The sequence below is a fragment of the Vigna unguiculata genome, chromosome 11, assembly GCF_037176805.1.
Source record: "Vigna unguiculata cultivar grain cowpea cultivar isolate G323 ecotype 2 chromosome 11, ASM3717680v1, whole genome shotgun sequence".
Lineage (NCBI taxonomy): Eukaryota > Viridiplantae > Streptophyta > Magnoliopsida > Fabales > Fabaceae > Vigna > Vigna unguiculata.
Genome location: NC_140802.1, coordinates 6960750 through 6982548, shown reverse-complemented (window position 1 = coordinate 6982548; position 21799 = coordinate 6960750). Strand labels below are relative to the sequence as shown.

The 21799-nt window shown below is 35.8% G+C and overlaps 1 protein-coding gene and 1 pseudogene across 2 annotated transcripts; both read right to left on the bottom strand.

The window, feature by feature from the left end:
* Window positions 1–6106: 6106 nt before the first annotated feature.
* LOC114168817 (uncharacterized protein At4g15545-like) lies at window positions 6107–21508 on the bottom strand. Its single transcript, XM_028053777.2, has 10 exons — window positions 21087–21508; window positions 19565–19633; window positions 14313–14366; window positions 14133–14196; window positions 13934–13999; window positions 8231–8488; window positions 7939–7984; window positions 7770–7848; window positions 7556–7680; window positions 6107–6338 (listed from the first exon to the last, which is right to left on the bottom strand). Exons 1-9 carry the CDS (start codon window positions 21375–21377, stop codon window positions 7582–7584), a joined length of 1026 nt encoding a protein of 341 aa, XP_027909578.1. The 5' UTR covers window positions 21378–21508; the 3' UTR covers window positions 6107–6338; window positions 7556–7581.
* On the bottom strand, window positions 11680–13077 carry LOC146880930 (uncharacterized; annotated as a pseudogene). Its single transcript, XR_014986473.1, has 2 exons — window positions 11954–13077; window positions 11680–11717 (listed from the first exon to the last, which is right to left on the bottom strand). The product of XR_014986473.1 is annotated as an uncharacterized LOC146880930 (transcript).
* Window positions 21509–21799: the final 291 nt, after the last annotated feature.

The following is a 21799-nucleotide window of genomic DNA, read 5'->3' as shown; positions in this document are numbered from 1 at the left end:
AGTTTAATTTTATTATTGATTTTGGTGTGAAGCAATGAAGTGGGGACAGAGAATTAAATAAGAAGGAAGAGATGCAGACGTGAAAGCAGTTAAAGTAGTAACTGAGTTAAACGTGAGATCATGGTTTCGAAATAAATGAACCCATTTTCTTGTACCATAATTCACTGCTTCACTTCAAACTTCTTATGACCTTTTTAATTCATGCATCAATAAATATCTCTCTTTTTCAATGCCCATTCAAATATATATTGGATTTCAAATTTAGTTTCACAACAAATTAATTTCAAGATTTTTTAATCTACTTTAAATTTATATTTTTTAATATATATATATATATATATATATATATATATATATATATATATATATATATATATATATATATATATATATATATATATATAAAACTTCTAGAACCCAAATGAACTCACATAACCTGAAACATGATAGCAATAATGTTGGAAGAAGATGATATAGTTAGTAGCTAGAAAGGTTCACGGGTAAATCAATAAATGCAGATAAGATAGAATGGAAATAGTTATTTGGGAACATCTTTACTTCATTTTCATCCCTAATAATGTATTGTTGTGAAAATCTTCATTATGAAAAGACTAATCAAACATTTTCGCTTCTATTTCAATCAAATAATTTTTTTAATAAGAATAGCTCTAGCTTAGTGTACTTGTTTTGACACTATATTCGTGTAATAATAGAGTAACATCTTAATAGAATTTTAATTTTTTTGATCTGTATATAGGTTGAAGCACCCCAAGTGCTTCCTATATTTTAATTCTTTTTTGTTGATAAAAAAATTGCTAAAATAAGTAGATTTTGAGAATAATGATCGAAGGATCACAAGATTGTTCGCTAGAGAGGACAACCATTTGTTTATATATTCAAGATTGTTGTTCTTTCTTCTTGTTAACTGAGTGCAAACAATGTTCTTTATGAAACTCTTTAGTAGACACAAAAAATTGGGTAGAGTTTTGGCATTTTTCAACACAATCTCTCTCTCTTCCTTTTTTAGTGATTTCATATAGTTATGAAGAAAGTATTTATTGTGAAACCATTTTTGTCCTTGAGCGTTTCAACTCTTTTGAATGTTTTTTTTCTTTATCATAATGATATTGAAAAATGTATTAAATGCACTTCATGCAATAATAATTCTTTTCTCCTTGAACTTGTCTAAAATGTAATGTCATACAAAGTAGATAGTTCTTCCAAACTTAACAATGTGTAATACAGGAAATTGTTGAAAAAAAAAACAATTTTACTATTTGTCGAAAAGATTTTCTAAGGTGACTTATCCTTCGCTATCAAATCACTTTTGCAGATAATAAAAAGTAAGGCAATAAAAAGTAATAGACATTCTTTGCAACATAGCATAAACATTTACATGTTTTCATATAGTATGATGCTTGTTTACTTTTATGTGTTTATCATTCAAACACATTTATACTATATCAAATATAAAAACAAGATTCCATAACATCATATTGTTTATTAAACAAAACACTTGCATCTTGCATGTTCTATTATTGAAATAAACTATTGTCTTTCAAACGAAACAAGATCATATTTTATACTTGATTATTTTTAACCATTAATCAAAACTATATGATATTGAACTTTCTCAAACAACCCCTAATTCCATAAATCAAAATGTGACAACCTTGCGAAATAATTAATCCAAAATATTCCTAAAAAATACATTCTAGAATGTAAAATAAATCTAACTCAAGTGTTCTTTGGCAGAAGCAATAATGAAATAGTGTGGGTAACAATAAAATGGTCTAACAGTGGCAATGCATGATGACAATATTGACTCAAACGATGCCAATGCAACATGGTGCACAAGGCAGCAAGCAACGATGGTAAGACCTTTTCTTCCCGCAACTTTTTCTATAAGCCCTTAATCCTTACCAAAGATAGAGGCACATGGCACATGCTTAGGAAGAATAAATATGGTTAGAAGGGGGTCTCTTCAACTTTCTTTTGTTTAGTTTAATGTTGACTTTTCTTAAGTTGACTTATGTTGACTTGACTTTGGTTAACTTGTTGACCTTAGTTGAGTAGACTTAAGTTGACATATTGACTCTTTTGTTTGTTTGTTTTGTAGGACAAGCCAAGACCAACTTGGAGGAGTGTAACACTACTTGGATTGGAGGAGAGCATCACCTTGGAGTCAAAGTCAAGGGTGTCACGTTGAAGGCCTGGAGTCCAAGTTAGGGTTTTGTCCTCTTCAAGACACCCCCCTTTTTACCTAGCTTTTAAAAATCAAGTTTTGTGTTATTGCACCTTTAGTCTAAGGAGAGACATATAAGATCTACTGGAGTTATATGAGTACTCCACTCTTGGAGATGTTTTACATGTTACCCTAAAGATTGAAACTCAATTGAAAAGAAAAGATAGGGTAAGGATGAGTTACTCACCCAACTACTACTATAGTCACTTACAAAAAAAAAGATAAAGAGAAACATGATAAATCCCCTCCAAGTCTCACCAAGAAACACCGATTAGAAATAAGTTACCAAGTGGTCATACTCACCATTTCAATTCTTAAAGGTCAAGTTCCATTAAATGTTTTAAGTGTTTAAGATATGGGCACATTGCTTTGAATTGCCCAACCACGAGGACCATGACCTTAAAGCCAAGTGGTGAGGTAGGGAGTGAACACTCATCTCCCCCTTCTCCTTCAATAGAAGACTCTTCTTCCTCAAGTAAAATTGAAACTGAACCTTGTGAAGGAGACCTTTTGATAGTGAGGCATAATTTATTCAAAGTTTCTGAGCGCTTGAACCAACTCAAAGAGAAAACATTTTCTGTACTAGATGTCTCGTTAGTAATATGGTTTACTCTTCAATTATTGATGGAGGAAGTAGAACAAATGTGGCTAGCACAAAGGTGGTGGAAAACTTGGCTTAGAAACCATTCCTCATGCCAAGCCCTATAAGCTTACCTAGAAGTAAGGAGGGAGAAATAAATGTCAATAAACAAGTTCTGATTAACTTCTCCCTAGGAAGCTACAAGGATGAGGTTCTATATCATGTTGTTCCCATGGAGGTCACACATATTTTGTTAGGTAGCCCGTGAAAATTTGATAAACACACCTTACATGATGGTCATACTAACAAATACACTTTGCACTCTCATGGGAAAAAATGTCACTTTAGTACCACTATCATCACAAGAGGTTAATGAGGACCAAAATAAAATGAAAAAGAAAAGAGAAAAGGAAAAGAAGAAAAAGAAAAAGGACAAGCTTTAACCAAAGTGCTACTTGTCCACAAAAAGAACCTAAAGCAAGTTAGTCATTCTCTTTATAAACTCCTCCCCTTTCCACACCAAAAAGGAAGGATATAAGTGTGATCATTAAGAGATGAAGGATAACTTGCTCAAAGCCAAGGGTTGTTTCAAGGGTAAAGATTGGGAAAAATCTCATGGAGGGAAGAAGAAATTACTTCCTCAAATGAAGTTAAACTCAATCAAGAAGGGCTTCAATAATTTGTGGTCAAATTCTCTCAAAGAAGGGGGGATGATGAACCCCTAACCCCTACCAAAGATGGAGGCACATGGCATATGCTTAGGGAGAATAAACATGTTTAGAAAGAGAGTTTATTCACCTTTCTTTTGCTTAGTTTTATGTTGACTTGACTTTGGTTGACTTATTAACCTTAATTGACTTGACTTAAGTTGGCATGTTGAATTTTTTGTTTGTTTGTTTTGTAGGACAAACTACTACTAACTTGGAATAGTATAGCACTACTTAGAGTGGAGGAAAGCATCACCTTAGAGTCAAACAAATGGGGCACATTTTGGAGAGGCTTGGGAGGCAAGGTTGACCTTCTCTTCTAGTAGGTTAAGGGTGCCACATATGAAGGCAGGAAGGACAAATTAGGGTTCTATCCTTTTTAAGACACCTCCTTTTTGACCTAACTTCTAGAAACTAAGTTTTGTGTTATTGCACCTTTAGTCTGTACTTTGTATTTTTGTAAAGAGACCCTTCTCCACACCTATAAAAGGAGCTCTCCTAGACCATTGTAAGGGTTGGATATTTTGAAGTTATATACTCTATATTTGACCTGATTTGTGAGAGTGCTTTCTTTTATGAGTGTCATCTTCTCTTTGCCTTGAGTTAGTGGGTGTTAATGCCCCCTAAGTGGTGTGCCATCCTATTGAGCTCCCTTCCCCTCTTCTATTTTCCATCTTGTACCATCTTTCATCCTGTTTATGTCTTTTTCGATTCGATAATTGTTTATGTTTTGTTTCTTGTTTTATGTTCTTGAGTTATTGAACTTCTCTTCTCCTATTTAAGCTTTGGAAGTGCACATTCACCTCCATCTAAGAGGTTTATTTATTTATTTTTGTGTTGATGATGGCAATGCATCGAAGAGAATAACTAGAGCTGCAAGGGTTCCACTTATGCCAAGATATCACGGAAATTATCAAGATTTTGAGAGAATGAGGAACTCTTTTCAGAACAAGCCATGTGGAGGTATCAACATAGTACTCATAATTTGCATGGGTATAAACAACTTGGTGGAGGTGGAGGTGGGAATAAAGCTTCTGATGGATGGCGTCATCCATGTTGCAATGCTTCTACTACACCGTTTTTTGTTGAAGAGAAAAGTGGAGAAGTGGGACACAAAAACCAATTTGGGGTTTTAATGAACTCAGGGATAAAAGTTAGGGGGTGCAGGAAGACAAAATGGAGATACAGAAAAAAAAATGGCCCGGTGGTGGATAACGGCTCGTGCAAACCCAAAATGATGCAACAAAGTGAAAGTGAAAGTAAGAAGGGATAGAGTAAAATTATAATTCAAGGGTATTTTGGTTCTTTTACCTTTACTATGTATTGCAGGTGACAATTATAGGGTGTAGGAAGAAAAAAGTCTTCAACATGTTAGAGAGTCGCATATCCGATTTTTATAATTTCAATTAAAACAAAAATAATTTAAAATATTAATTTGTTTGTATTATATTATTTTAAAAATATAAATATAATAGTATTGTAATTTAAATTATTAATAATTATGAGTTAAATACCAATTAATAGTTACAATAAAATAATAATTTTAGATATAATTGTAATAATTATTTTATTTACATTAATTAATCTATTAAAAAATATTTATATGATTAATGTGTTTTTAAATAACATTATATATATATATATATATATATATATATATATATATATATATACATATTTGTTTGTTATCAGTTTATATTTTTCTTGTTATGTTATTTTAATCTTTCTAAAAAAAATATCTTTATAATATGGTGATGATATATTCATACTCTCTATCAGATATTTTTAAAATTGATTAATTCAAAATGAAAAAAGAAACATAGCTACAAAGAAAAAATGCTATAAAAATCATACAATAAGAACCAAAATATTAAAATATATGATTCGTAAGAAGAAAAAATAAATAAATAAATCTCGCAGGATCATAAACAAAATACAATTCCTTTGTTTGATAGAGATTTGTTGCTTAACTTCACTAAATTAAGCAAACATTTGACTTAATTAAAGTGAAGAATTGCCTAACATGAGTGAGTTTTAATTGTTAACTTGGTGTTTCCTATTGCTTCAACACTATGCCTAACTTTGGTGAGACTTTTAAATTCTTGACCTTGATGAAACTAAATCACTTCCAAAACACATCCAAATACTCAAATTGTTTAAAATCCGAATTCAAGGCTTAAAAGATTCTAGTAATTTGACTTTTTAGATTCAAAAGCATAGAAAATATCTTCAATAATCATTGTTATCATGAGACTCGACATCTTTGGTTCTAACACCATTAAACTTGAAGGAGGTATAAAAGTTTATCAACCAACAAGCCTCTCTTTATTTTCTTTTCTTTTGTTACTTTTTCTATTTCTTTTTCATTCAGAAAACTTCTAGTCACAACTCTCTTTTCTAAACTCTATATTTACTTCCTCTCTACCTAACAGAAAATTAGAAATATTAACAATGAGACCCCTTATAATAATTTTATCTAATAATTTTGTCATCCTCTTATTCCTTTTTCGCCACCAAACTGACCTTGCTTCGTTGGTCACAAAACATTCAGATTATTTGCATTTGCAGATCATCTTAGAAAATTTCCCATCGCACTTTTTCCATAAAGCAAAATCTTGCAATATTCCACTCAGCATTTTAACTATATGTGCATGCCATTTAGAAAAATGACGAGTTTGTATATACACAAGCAACGGGGAATAAAAAACACAAACATAAGGCCTAGATGAAGTATATATTCTCGAATTCAATGGCTCAGATCAGTGCTTCCTTGGTTGATTTTGATTATTATTATTGGGTCAGTAACCTGAAAAACAGTCAATTAAACAATTGATCACTGCAGTTGAACAATCATAATACATTATTAGACGGTATTCTGGTTATTATATCAAGAGCTTAATATTGATCATTAATCGAGGCATAAAATTGAGTCAATGAAATGAGTGGTGAAAAATTATGACAATGGAAATGTTTGCTTTCCCTTAATTTAATGCTCATATACCAGATTGTAAAAGGCTATAGAGCTCAATGCATCTCTTTACTAGTAAGCTTGGAAGATTCTTTAATATACAAATAAGTGTATATCAAAAAAGCAACTTTGGAAAAAATAACTTCTATTCAATAAGCAGATAAAAGCTTGTTTTTTAAAGAAGCAGAAATCTGCTTATTTTACTAAAAAAACATTTTTTTTTGTAAATAAACAAACAAATCTAAATGAAATTGGTAACAGTTGATCACATTATCACACAAATACAGCTTTCCATCTATATTTTCTCATAACCCACCAAATCAAGGAAAATGCGGGTTTTTTTTTTTTTACCAAAATGGGGCATCTATCACTGAAGCCAAATTTTGAGGGAAAAGAACTCCCCCTTCACTATGATAGGGTTGGATATTATGAGATGCCTAAATCTCACATCAAATAAATATTGTTAGTGTTTAATTCTCACTATTAATAAGTAGCTTTTAACGGGTAGGTTCCACGAGTGCTTGGGTGTTTGTTAGATTCTCAAGATTTTAATATCAGATCAAGTCTTTTATTCACTCAACAGCTACATATTTAAAAATCCCAAAATTGAGAATGGGGTTGTGGCTAATGTGATTCCAAGGAATGAACTTCAATATATCAGGTCATTTTTGTGAAATCCCATTATCAAAGGCAGCAGTAGCAAAATAGCATACAACACAATGTAGATTTTTTAAGACAGTAAATACTGCCTTATTAAGGACAAAACTTATATACTCCACTATAGTTACAATTGATGTTATTCTCCTACCAAATTTGAAGTCTCTTCTTGGTAATATATGATGTATTTAATAAAACGAAAAATTCCAAAGTGAATTTCCAATATGATTGAAAAACAACACCAACTGTACCAATAGTACAGTATGCAAGTTTTGTCCCCTTATTAATAGCATGCAAACAACAGGTGCAACTTCATCCACAATTCAAAACAGAAAAGATGCAGAAATAGTGGCAGAAAAACAAGGACAAAAAGTATAGCCAACGATTTGGATACTTACTCGTACAATACCCAGCAATGCTGCTTTCAGTACTGGCGTGCATTTCGGTTGAGCAATCCTTGAAAAGATAAATAAAGATCTTTGTTGTCTGACCCAAATATCTCATCTGCTTTTCTTAAAGTTTCCTACAGGAACAGAGAACAAGTGGAGCAATGATTACTTAGAAAAGTTTCAGTTCCAAATCCAACACTACAAATATTCAGTATTTATTTACCTCCCGTGTTTGCTTCTGAGCATTTAATTCCTTTATGTTGGCAAGGAATGCACTGAACTGCTCATATGAAAGACGACTCCTGAAAAACGTGATACATTGAATCAACAAACTAAGCTTCTAAAACAAATTGAAGAGGGATAGTTTAAGAATACATGGAGAAAGAACTCACCTTGCCTGACGAAAAAACTCCTTTCCATCAATCTTTGGAGTGCGACCTGAACAATTTTTTACACATTATGAGTAAACAACTGAGAATATTGTAATACTGAAACACATTGAAGAAACACCAGGCCATCTAATGCTTCAGATGGAACAAAGCCATAACCAGCAGCATAAGATGGATTACATTTTAATCAAGAACTGCAGTAAAAGGTGCTAAGAGCAAAGAAACATCACAAGCTTCAAGGACCAGAATTAGTGAGATGGGACAGCAGATCAGATTAACAACAAATTATCTAAACCTGGAACTGCTCGTCCCCGAGGTGGAGAATTTGCTGCTGATGACTGCTGACTGGATGGATACCATGAAGAGAGAGATGCACGCCCATCATATGGAAGTTTGGTTGGAGAGGTCACACCAGAAGTTTTCTTGGGTGATCCAGCAGCAGAATACCCTCTAGGAGACCCAGCCGTTGAAATAACCTTTGGAGTTCCAGTTGGTGTAAGACGTGGTGTGATATATGGGGTCAAGGAAAACCTTTGCCCTGAATACCTGGAAGCTATAGGAACAAAAAAACAGAACAAAAGGGAATTATCCTGCATGTAATATTAAACATTTTCCAGTTAAATTAAATTGTTTTAGATAGAAAAGTCCAAATTCTTAATTTTCCAGTACAACAGTCTTTTTCCACCTTTTTCGTTTGATTAAATAACTTTCAGTCTTCACTCTTGACGAGATTTCAGATAAATGAAACAGTGAAAACTTGTCACTGTTACTGTTTTACTACTATTTATATAAGAAAATAATAAGCAGAATACAAAGAGTCAAGGCTCAATCCTAACCCTAATCCTAAAGAAGGGATCCCATACATGATAAATAAAATATTACATCTCAACACTCCCCCTCACTCCCCCTCAAGCTGGAGCATATAGATCATATGCTCCAAGCTTGGAACATATAAATTGAATTCTAGGCCCTCTTAAAGATTTAGTCAGAATGTCTACAAGTTGTTCATTAGAGCCGACAAACTCTGTACAAGATCCTTGGATAGTAATTTCTCTCTAACAAAATGACAATCAATTTCTATATGCTTTGTTCTCTCATGAAACACCGGATTGGAGGCAATGTGAAGGGCTGCTTGGTTGTCACAATATAACTTCATCTGCTCATTTTCACAAAATTTCAATTCTTGAAGGAGTTGTTTAATCCATACTAGTTCACATGTAGCTAGAGCCATAGATCGATATTCCGCCTCTGCACTAGATCGAGCAACAACACTTTGTTTCTTACTTTTCCAAGATACAAGGTTCCCTCCAAGGAATACACAATACCCTGTGGTAGATCTTCTATCAATTGGACAACCAGCCCAATCTGCATCACAATATGCTTCAACTTGAGTACTTCCCTTGTTCTCATACAACAATCCTTGTCCTGGGTTCCCTTTTACATATCTGAGAATGCGAATCACAGCATTCCAATGATCAATGTGGGGATTTTGCATAAATTTACTAACAACTCCCACTAGATAAGAAAGATCAGGTCTTGTTATAGTAAGGTAGATGAGTTTTCCAACCAACCTTCTATATCTCTCTGGATCTGAGAAAAGTTCACCTTGATCTCTTGTTAATTTTTGATTTGAATCTATAGGACTATCAATGGGCTTGCAATTTGTCAGACCTCTTTCTTCCAAAATATCAAGAGCATATTTTCTCTGTGCAATGATGACACCTTCTTTTGATTGCGCCACTTCAATACCAAGAAAATATTTAAGACGACCCAAATCTTTGGTCTGAAAGTGGCTAAACAAATGGTTCTTCAATTGAGCAATTCTAGTGATATCATTTCCTGTGATAACAATATCATCAACATAAACCATAAGATAAACACATTTGTCAGGAGAAGTATGACCATAAAATACTGAATGATCCGCTTCACAACGTTTCAATCCAAAATTCTGCAAAACACGACTAAATTTACCAAACCAAGCTCGAGGAGATTGCTTCAAGCCATAGAGAGAACGATGTAACTTACAAACTAACCCAGACTCCCCCTGAGCAACAAACCTAGGAGGTTGCTCCATGTATATCTCCTCTTCCAGATCACCATGAAGAAAGGCATTTTTAATGTCCAACTGATACAGAGGCCATTGGCGAATGGCAGCCATAGCAAGGAAAAGACGAACAGAACTGATTTTAGCCACAGGAAAAAAAGTATCACAATAGTCAAGGCCGTAAACTTGAGTATACCCCTTAGCGACGTGACAGGCTTTGAGTCGGTCTACAGCACCAGTCGGACTAACCTTAATAGCATAGACCCATCTACAGCCCACAGACTTCTTACCAGGAGGAAGAGAGACAAGTTCCCAAGTCCCACTGTGTTCAAGTGCCTGCATTTCATCAATCATGGCTTGTCGTCATCCAAGATGACCAAGTGCCTCATCAACATTCTTAGGAACCTTAATGGTAGACAAGGAGGAAACAAAAGAGAAATATGGAGGAGACAAACGATGATAACTCAAAATTATAAATAGGATGTGGATTACGAGTAGAGCGAATACCTTTCCGAAGGGCAATAGGCCAAGTGTGATCGGAGTCAAGAGAAGATGAAAAGGATGAAGGATCCATGATTCGAGAATCTGGTGGAGAAGGATTTGAGTCACAGGGGTCTTCAGGCAAGGAAGGAGTCACTGGAGTGCGACGTTGATATGTGAGAAGAGGTGGTTGAACAATGTCATTGGCATTTTGAGGTTGAGTTTCAGGAATAACCAAGGGATCACAGGATGGTAAAGGAAGGACTTGTTGAACAGATGAACTCTCCTCCATGGAGGACAAGAAAAAAGGTGTGTCCTCAAAGAATGTAACATAAGCAGACATATAATACCTTTTGGTTGAGGGAGAATAACATTTATACCCTTTCTGAAGGCGAGAATATCCTAAAAAAACACACTTAATAGCCTTTGCAGAAAGTTTATCAAGACCTGGAGAGACATTATGAACAAAACAAGTACATCCAAACACACATGGAGAGACACGATACAAAGGATCATTTGGAAAAATTATCGAGTGAGGAATTTTATTGTCAATAGAAGAAGAAGGCATCCTATTGATTAGAAAACAAGCAGTGAGGACTGCATCTCCCCAATGATGAATAGGAACATTGGTATTCAACATGAGAGAGCATGCAGTTTCGATAAGGTGTCTATTTTTTCTTTCGGCTATGCCATTTTGTTGTGGAGTATGAGGACATGTTGACTGATGTAAAATTCCTTGGGAAGATAAAAATGAGGAAAACGCAGCAGAAAAATATTCCTTAGCATTATCACTGCTGAGAATTTTAATTGTCTTCCCAAATTGGTTCTTAATTTCATTAAAGAAGGACACAAATATGGATAAAAGTTCCGATCTTTCTTTCATTAGATAAACCCAAGTACATCGAGAGAATTCATCAATGAACGTTACAAAATAGTTAAAACCAAAAGAAGTGACACGACTTGGTCCCCAAACATCATAATGAACAGTAGAAAAAGCAAAATTACATCGTGTCTCAGACTTTTTAGGGAAGGAAGATCTAACATGCTTTCCTAACTGACACGATTCACAATCTAAGGCTTGAATGTGTTTGAGACTCGGAACCATCATCTTCAACTTGGACAAACTTGGGTGACCTAAATGATCATGCAAAAGTTTTGGGGATGAAGTTGCAAAACAAGATACTGAGGAGCTTGGTTTTAGGAAATAAAGTCCCCGTGACTCATGTCCTTCTCCAATCGGACGACCCGTACCATGTTCCTGTATAGCAAAGGAATTAGCAGTAAAGGTTACAGAACAATTTAAGGAACGAGTCAATTGACTCAAAGAGATTAAATTGTAAGGACAATGAGGAATGTACAAAACAGAGTTTAAATTTAGTGAAGGTGATAAAGAAACTTTGCCAATTCCTTGAGATGCCACTTTGGATCCACTTGCAACAATAATAAGATGAGGACTTTTGGGAGAGGAAATGGAGGAAAATGAGGAAATGTTACCAGAGACATGATCTGAGGCACCTGAGTCAAGAATCCATGGACTAAGACCTTCCACAGATTGAGAGATACATGCAGTTGACATTGAAAAGGATGGGCCAGGATTGTTGAATTTCTCAAATTTGTACCTCAAGAATTCTTATTACTCTTCATCAGAAATTCTAGATTCTGAATGATCAGACTTGGACACATGAGCAGCTTTATCGGGAAAACCATGTAAGGAATAACACTTGTCTTGGGTATGGCCCATTCTATTACAATATGAGCATTGAGGACGCCCACTTCGACCACCACGTCCTCCACGGTTGCTCCGACCTCCTCCTCTTCCTCGTGGTGCTACCATTGCTGATGTTTCAAAAACATCTGTTGAACTTTCATCTTTGACCAATGTAGGTACACGAAGAAGTCTAGTAACTAAGTTGTCCATCGAAGGGATTTGATCACCAGCTAAAACTTGATCACGCACATGATCAAAAGTCGAGTGCAGGCTCCTCAGAATTAAGACCATGTAAAACCTATCAAGTTTTTTGTTAATATCTTCTAATGAATCAGCCACAAAAAAACTCTTCAATTCTTCTACTGCAGCCCTAGCCTTTCCTATATGAGAAACCATATCATGATTGATTTGTTTGAGTGAGGCTACTCTTTGAGTTGCATCAAAGAGGCGTTGAATGTCGTTAGCAAAAATATCTTGTGCCCTTTTCCAAAATGAGAAGCATGTCTTGTAAGGTCTCAAAATGTCTAAGACCCCTTGCTCAACTGATTGCCATAAAACAGCACACAACTGAAAATCCAATTTCTACCACTTAGGTTTCTCTTCCTCTAAAATAGTAGAGACCTCTTTTCCAAGATGATCATGATATCCTTGACCAAGAAACCACAACTCCACCGAAGCTGACCAAAAGGAGTAATTTTTCCAGTTCAGTTTCGCAGAGGTAATAATCGGAGTAGCTGATAGAGAGGGAGACATTCCACCCGTAGTAGCCATAAAAAAAACTTAACTTTTGAGAAGAAACCCTAGGTTCAAGATATGGTCACCGAAACAGAGAACCAAAAGCAGATATAAGACCAGGAGGCTCCGGCGAGACGAACGACGGTGGCGCGGCGCGATTCAGGCACCGAGAAGGCGGCGCGTGGTGTACACGCGCTTGAAGGTCACCGGAGAGAGGCGGCGCGTGCGGAGGTTTCTGGGGACGTGACTTGCAAGGATGGGTTGCGCTCCTCGAGGCGCACCTAACCCTGACTTCGCCGGAGTATACTCGTCGGCATCAACGGCAGCAACAGCGGACGGCACGGCGAACGGCAGCGAACAGTGGCGGAAGATGGCGGACGATGACAGTCGCTGTGACAAACAGTGAAGATGAACCAGACTCATGTTCTGGCTCTTGATACCATCTTGAAGAGATTTCAGATAAATGAAACACTGAAAACTTGTCACTGTTACTGTTTTACTACTGTTTATATAAGAAAATAATAAGCAAAATACAAAGAGTCAAGGCCCAGTCCTAACCCTAATCCTAAAGAAGGGATCCTATACATGATAAATAAAATATTACATCTCAACATTCATTATACAAGAACTTTAAATAAGCATGCCAAGGATGCCAAACAATATGTAGAAATAATGACTGCACCTAGGCAATCTTAATGTGTAAGTTAGGGGGTTGAGTGTTGGATACCTTCCTGCACCTAGTTATAGCTATGATGATGAATCAGTCTCTTGTATCTATTTTTCATATATAAAAATATGAGGAACATGAGAAAGGTCTCTTAAGCACTCAAAATATATTTTCACTGTTTAATCTTAAGTCAATACTCAAGGAAGTGGAAGAGAATTCATTTCCCAATGCTACTAAAGTTCACTTTCATACATAATTTCATATGAATCATAGCATACCTATATTAAGAAATAGTGTTAATTCTAACAATTGAGCAACAACATTATCATGTTTGGAATCAATGATCTTTGGAAAATTCATCTACCTTCATTTGTTTTACCCACATCTGCAGGGCCATTGTATGACTGATGTGCCGCATAACCATCATCATCTGCAAGCAATACATAAAAGAAATACAAGTAAATAACTTCCAACAAACACTTTTATGACATTTCACACCACCAGGAAGAGATAAGTTCAAAATTGATAATTAAATAATCAATGAGGTAGAGAATAGAGAGTACCCTTATCAGGATATGCCTTTGGAACTGATTGATCACAGGTTCCAATATCTATGGTTTCAGCATGCTGTAACAAGAGCAAAGACAACCTTATTTAGGAAAATAATAAAACAGGTAATTTTCAGCAACAAAAGCAAGTATAACCATTATAAGTATAGCTAGGTTAGTGCACTGATGTCTTACCGGTGCATGGTCATCAGTTAGAGACAGCATCAATTGTTTTTTAAAAGTCTCCAACTAGAACATAGAAAAAAAAGAAAAGATGTGAGATCTACATAAAAGTAAGGGGGAAAGATATAAAGTAAAATCATTTTGACAATCAAGTCAACATATGTACTCTTACAATGAAAAACAAGCATGCAATAGAGTAAAATAAATGCAATTTTGTATATACACGGAAACACATTTGTCCTAACCAATCATTGAGTTAGAAATCATGACATAAAGAAAAAGACATACAAAGCCTATTAGTGAATAAAAAAATGTACAAACTCTCCTCTCCTTAAAGCTACTTTAATTACACTTTCTTCCTTTTGTTAAGAAAGTTGCACTCCTCTCCTTAAAGCTTACAATTCATTTCTTCTTCTTAAGTCCTAAAATCAGTAATATGGTATTCAAAATTAGTTGTCCATGATATTGAAATTAGTGGAGAGAAGAGAAAAGACTGTGGAAAACTTATTTGTAGTTTCTTACCACACTCAAAGGTTCAATTGTACGAAATAGAATCAAAGTATAACACCTGCTTCACGGGGAAGGAGTAATTTTAAGAATGGAGAGAAGGGTAGTGTAATTTGAACATAATTCCAAGCAACAATGTAATTTAATCGAAAAATAAATATACACAGAGGAAAAAATCCGAACAGGTAAGTTTGAAAGACCTCCCATTATACCAAAATGAGTTGTAAAATAACACTTCTCTTTTGAAAAAGGGACATACTTCACAGCTAGAGATAGAGATATTCGACAGAACATATGTTGTTCGCTATAAAAAAAAAAAAGGTGTTTTTTAGCACAGAGAAGTTAGTACTTGGGACAGATGGTTTCAAGAGAAGGCATTGCAGCTGAGCTAACAAAACAATATATATATACACCGAGAGAGAGGTGTAAAGGGATTAAGAGGGTTTCTTTGGTTAATGGGATACCACAAAAAGTTTGTGAAGAATTAAGGAAAATAGTTGGCCTCTCACCCAACAACTTAAGAAAATAAACTTTGCTTGGGGAAAAAAGCTCAAAGGGCAACTAAAGGAGGCTAAGACTACTACAATACAGTGCTGAAGGTTCCACATTTTGAGAAGACTTTCGAGATAGAGACAGACGCATTAAGGACAGGATTGGGGCAGTTTTAATGCAGAAAGGTTGACCAATGGCTTAGATTGGGGCAGTTATCCCTAGTCAATGTGAGAGTTCCAACACACCTCCCTCATACCGAGGTGTGTGTTTATATAACAATAATGTAATGAATTACAAACAATAACTGTGCGACTAGCTGTTTCCAAAATATGCTATAACTAACTAAAGAACACTATTGAACTGAGAAATGAAAGAGACTTCATAACTAGCTAAGAAAACACGAGTTGAATCAAGGTCCAAGAAAACATCAGACGACCTGTCAACAATGTTAGTAGAAGCCTTGACTTTCATAAATCTATGCTAATACCAATGCTGGTTTGTTTGAGGCGTTCTTGTGGGAGGTTGTGGCCACCGGTGCTACGCAAGTGGTCGTATGTTTTTGTTGATTGGCCCTCTTAAATACTCCACCTTGGGCTAACCTGATCGACTCTAGGATTGATCTTGCAAGTCTCTTCTTGGTGATGTTGTCATGGTAATTAGCAAGTTGCTCAACTATCTTCAGTTGGTCCCCAAACACTAGAATCAAACTGTAAGGCGATAGGTGAACTTGTCCTTTGTTTGAGAATCCATGCTACCAAAAGCAGTGCGGGAACTTAGCTCTTTTCAGCTTCCCTACATCTTCTAAACTTCCATAGTACATGAAAAATTGCAGATACTCACATTTTGCAACCTTTATAATTGCAGCATAGAGTGGTTTAACTTCTAACCTAACACTATCATGGTAGAATACTGAAGAATTGGTAAGTATAAGGCAGTCGTAGATCCATTTATATATACACTCATGTTTGTCCATGATATTATATCCAACATATAGTTTGCAACCAACCCAATGTCTTTTCCTCTCTTTTCTCCTCTAAAAAGCATTCTATGATGCCATGACACAAATCCCTGCAAGATCCTAAGATTGTTGTAACCTCTGTGGCCATGCCCAACTTAAACATCAGGAAGTTTCATCATCTTTTGTACATCTTGCAATCATCCTCAGTGCATGCATCCTCTTATTGAAGAAGTTAGTGTAATTGTTACTTGAGAAATTCTTAAAGAGAAGAATTGTAAATTAGCCATGGTAAACAAGACCCGTAGTTCTCCATATAGAAGGAGCCTTTCTTGTTGGCACAAGAAAATCATCAACTTGAGACAGAAGCTTGATTGGCATAAGAATGATCCCTTTTTGCTCACTGACTTCATCAATGAGTCTATGAAGGCCCTTCCAAGATCTCTTGAAGAACTGAAGCACATGCCCTTCTGCTACGAGAGCATTTGTTGTATTTGTTGTCGACCTTGTTGCTAGGTTGCTGCCAAGATTGTTTTCATAAGCATGGACAGTACAATAGGCATTTTCTATTTCAAATTATTGTGTGCCAATTGCGTCAGACTCCGTTTCTACAAAACTGTCATGGAGATTAATTTTCAAATCAACCAAGGAGGAGGTCACAGTAGCCAGTAGTTGAGCCTCTTTCTCAAAAAGTGTTTTAGTCTCCATGTTCAGTGTTTGATGTTTTTCTGTTATATTTGGTTGATCTATGATCTCTAGCGAAGGCTCTCACTCATGACTCTGATATCATATTAAAAAGTGAACTTTAAGCCTAACCCAACCCTACAAAATCAACTTGCTTGTAAGGTGAGATTTGGACCCACTTACTATAAATTTGCTTTATCTCTAGTCGATGTGGAACTTCCAACACACACCCTCACGCCAAGATACATACATCTCGAGCGTGGGACTAGACATTAATGAAAACAAAGAGTGTTTAAACTGGGCATAGCCATAGAGGTTAGGACAGTCTTAAACACCGGGGCAATTTCATCATCTTTTGTACATCCTGCAATCATCCTTAGTGCTTGCATCCTCTTATTGAAGAGTTAGTGTAATTGTTACTTGAGATATTCTTAAAGAGAAGAATTGTAAAATAGCCATGGTAAACAAGACCCACAACTCTCCCTACAGAAGGAGCCTTTCTTGTTGAGACAAAAAAATCATCAATTTGAGACCAAAGCTTGATTGGCATAAGAATGATCCCTTTCTACTCACAGACTTCACCAATTAGTCTATGAAGGCCCTTGCAAGATTTCTTCAAGAACTGAAGCACAAGCCCTACTTCTATGAGAGCATATGTAGTATTTGTTGCCGCATAGATTATCTACCCTATTGCTAGGTAACTACCAGGATCATTTTCATAAGCATGGACAGTACAATAGGTGTTTTCATAAGCCCACTCGACATCTTCTCCACCACCATCATAAGTCTGCTAATCAAATTTTCTAGCCGTTGGAACCTCTAATGACGTTCCCTTTTTGCTTTGTCATAATCTTGAACCATTTCTTGCACTATCTTTTCCAGCCTATCCAATCTTGATTCCGTTCTTGTATTCACCATGCCCCTGCACAGCTACCATAGGACCAAGAAAGAAGCTCTGAATACCAATTGATAGGTGCCCAGAATAACAAAAACATACAAGACAGTTTTTGTATGATTTATTATGAACAAATTGTTCTAACAACATAGTAAGAACAGGTAACAACAATGCACACAAACCAAAGGTCTTTCGAGAAAACCTTTCTCTCCTAACTTCCTTTCTCAATAAAACTCCCTTCTCACCTCCAAATAAGACTATTTATAATACTCTATTATAGTTATGTAATTGCACTTGTACTAACTACCTTCTTTTTTCCTTCTTTTGTAAGTTGTATCAAACCTATCACCAACTAACTTGCTAGTACATCCTTATCCAGCCAAAGTTCCATGGCCCTTATCAAGTGATGGAAAGTATAGGTCCTACAACATACAAAACTGAAATGCCTGAAGGGAGTGATGTCCATCTCGTACTCCATGTCTCTAACGAAAATATTTGTAGCAGCAACCAGGTACAACTTAACCTCTTCCTCCATTCCTAATAAGATATTGGGAGCATCAAGTCCAACCAAAAGAAGTACAAACTACGTGATTGAATGACCAAGGGAATATATAGATTTTTGTCAAATGGAAGCACCTTCCAGCTTGTGAAAATTCATGGGAATTCATTGGATGAGTTCCAGGAGCAATTACCAGAATTTCACCTTGAGGACAAGGTGGATTTTAAAGGAGGAAGAGTAAACGTAGATATAAAGGCCTTGTGTCACTGAAGTTTATGTGAGAAGGTCCAAGAAAGAAATGCAGGACAGTGAGCAGCACCACACCTAATCATAACCAAAAGGACAAATATTTAAAATAAATGCCAAGGGCAGTTGTCGAGTAGGAGGTAGCTAAAGTAAATGTGTATGTGGTGGGTATCAGAGGGAAGATAAGAGAGCATGAGTGGAAGATAGAAGGAGGCAGATGATGTATGGGGAAAATTATTTATGACTTGTGGGTGAGACTAGGCACTCTTGAATTGTCTAGAACTTGTATTATATTCTGCAATTTCTCACTCCAATAGAATTCAAGACTTTGAACTCACTAATTCAGAACTGAAGTTTCCTAAATTAATACATTGTTTCTGTTTTTTACTTTGTCCATCCACCGGCACCTATCAGAGAGTAAGGGAAAGGGTGAGTTTGTTAAACATATGGGATAAGCTGGCAGTTTGTTATGTCCGGTACATTGAATTGATTGAGGGAATATTCGGATTGTTGATAGTCAATAAAGGCAGGGAGATAACAGGTGGAGACATTTTGTTGGTGGGCTAGAGCCTAGGGGTGGACAGAAAACTTACCTAAGATGAGCCACAGGCACCAGGCACTGTATGCATATATCTTAACATATTTTATTTCTGCGCTTGAGCTTTCAGATACTTGTGTAATTTTTCTGGTTTTCTAACACTATGTAACACATAATGATACAATTGAAACAAAATATTGAGGCAGGAAAAATCACAACCAAGAAGCTAATATTGCTTAACTATTTTCTTGATTGATACTTGAAACAAACCCCCAATAACGTTTCACCATCTCACAGAAATGTAAAACATAGGAAGGGATCAGGAAACCGCACATAGTTCTAGCACAAACAATGGCAGCAGTTAAAATTTTCTGAAGAGCATAGACAGAAATGATATACATACAGAAAAAAAAAAAGTTAAAATGACCAAAATCAAATAAATATTCACCTTGGCAAAGTCTCGACTTAGCTTCTTCACCGTTGCTGCCAATTGATCTCTCTCCTTCGTAAGCTTTATCTACAACCAATAAACAGAAGACATAATCACTCATCATCAACTCTAAACAACACAATCATATTAACCTGTGCAAATTATTCAAACACACAAATGCGCACTAAGCAAGAGAGTCAAAGCCAAGTTTATCATTCATCCTCTCTTCCTCTCACCATATATTTAGTTACTTAAAAGTATATTATCTGACATCTATTACTAAAGGATGACACTAGAACACTAGAAAAGAAATAATTTTTCCCTTCCACTGCAAACTACTAAACACAACAATTTACGATAACCAACCAGCACCAACAATCTACAATAACCATCCCACATCCACTACATCCATTCCTCCTTTCATCTGCCTCCACTCTTCTCAATGCTTATCTCTTGAGGGTACAAAAGAAGCCAATTTTACATAATAGATGGTCACCATTGTTCACAGGGTACAAAAGAAGCCAGTTTTATGCACACAGGTATACCAATATAATCTGAAATAATAATTTTTGCCTCAAAATAAAAAACCCACTACCTTTAGTTCAGTTCGCTTAGAACAAACAATCTTTCATGTTTAACCCCGTCAGTCTTTTAAAAACAAAAGATTAATGCTTTAAATTTAATCAGTACACCCCCAGTTAATGTAAAACCAATTTTCATAGTAAGAGCTGGTTCTACAGTAAATATCACTCACACACGTTTCCTTTCTCAAGCTTTTGCTAAGTCTACATCTGGAAGAGCTTATTTGAACACATCTGAGTACATAGCACAACGACGTGTACAAACATTTGAGAGAAAATATGAAAAATAGACCATAGATTATAAGTTGTTTTCAGTCTGATGGTCCATAATGTGACCCTAAATTGTTAGACCTAAGCACAGAACCGCATATGGCACAGTAGTTCCAACTAATTCCGTTAAATTACTCTGCGATACTATTTTATAAAGTAGATTTTTAAGCATAACTCAATAACATTTGTACCCACTAATATACTATAATTTAGCTATATCTGTAATTAATATGAGATTTTCATCTCAGCCCACAAAACTAATCCACGAGGTGGGAGAGCTCAAGCTTGAGTGATCCAGTAGCTCACATACTCAACCTGTGACTCTAACACACCTCACCATAACTTACGAACATTTTCCCTTTGAAAACAAAAAAAAAAAAAAAGGATTATCTTGTTTTGTTCATAACACCCCCAAAGACTAATTCATTAGGTGAGAGAGTCTCAAAACTACCAGATCAAGTAGTCTCAAAACACACCCCACCATAAGTTACGAAATTTCCCCTTCGAAAAATAAGGTCATTTTGTTTTTCTTCATGGACACGGTCAACGCGGTATACCAGAGCTGACAACCAAAAAAATATAGAGGTTTATACATGTATTATTAAGACCATAAACAATGCACATAATAATCTGTAATTAATTTAAAAACTAAAAATATGCGAAGTGAAAAGGGATAACAAGAAGCGAACGTTATCGTTGAGGGCGTTGTTGAGAGTGGAGTCCGATTGGTTGCAGGCGCGAGTGAGAGAGGAGAGGCGTTCTTCGAGGTCGTGGATGATTCGGTCCTTCTCTTGAAGCTTGCTGCGGAGGCGAGAGGTGTCGGCTTCGAGAGCAGAGACACGGGAAGCGATGGCCATGGAGGTTATCTTGCGAGCCAGATCGAGCTGCTGGTAAGGGTCGGTTGGGATGACGGCGAGAATCTCGTCGGGGAGGTCGAAATCCACCGCATTGCTCACTGAACCCGCCGTGCTCTGCGACATGCCCTCAACCCTCTCGCAACCGCAATTCCACAGAAAGGGTTTGGTGGAGGTTGAGGTTGTCGCAGAGCTGGAATGAACGAGGGAAAACTAAAATATTCTCAAATCGGTGGCCCCAACCCTCGTCATTCAACAATGAACTAAGCAATTATTATTATTATTCCATTTCTTTATTCCTTCTTTAGATATCCTTACTTTTCTTTTATTGTTTTCTTTGAAAACTAAAAAGAAAATTTTAATTTTTCAATAATGATTTAAAAAAGATACTTGTAAGGGTTAATTTAGAGAGAGAAATTAGACAGTGAGAGATAGGGTAGTAATAAATAAATTTCATCGAATAAAAAAAAGTTATTTATATTTAGTAGAAAGTAAATTAGAAATATATACATCTTTTCATATAACAATATAAATTTGTTAAAAAAAAT

What these genes read in the sequence shown, in the direction of transcription:
- LOC114168817 (XM_028053777.2), bottom strand. Translation starts at nt 21,377, where the DNA reads ATGTCGCAGAGCACGGCGGGTTCAGTGAGCAATGCGGTGGATTTCGAC. An exon ending in ACAACGCCCTCAACGATAAC is followed by an intron (nt 19,634 to 21,086) that starts GTTCGCTTCTTG and finishes TATTGGTTGTAG; the next exon opens with ATAAAGCTTACGAAGGAGAG. An exon ending in TGTGGGTAAAACAAATGAAG is followed by an intron (nt 8,489 to 13,933) that starts GTAGATGAATTT and finishes TTGTTCCTATAG; the next exon opens with CTTCCAGGTATTCAGGGCAA.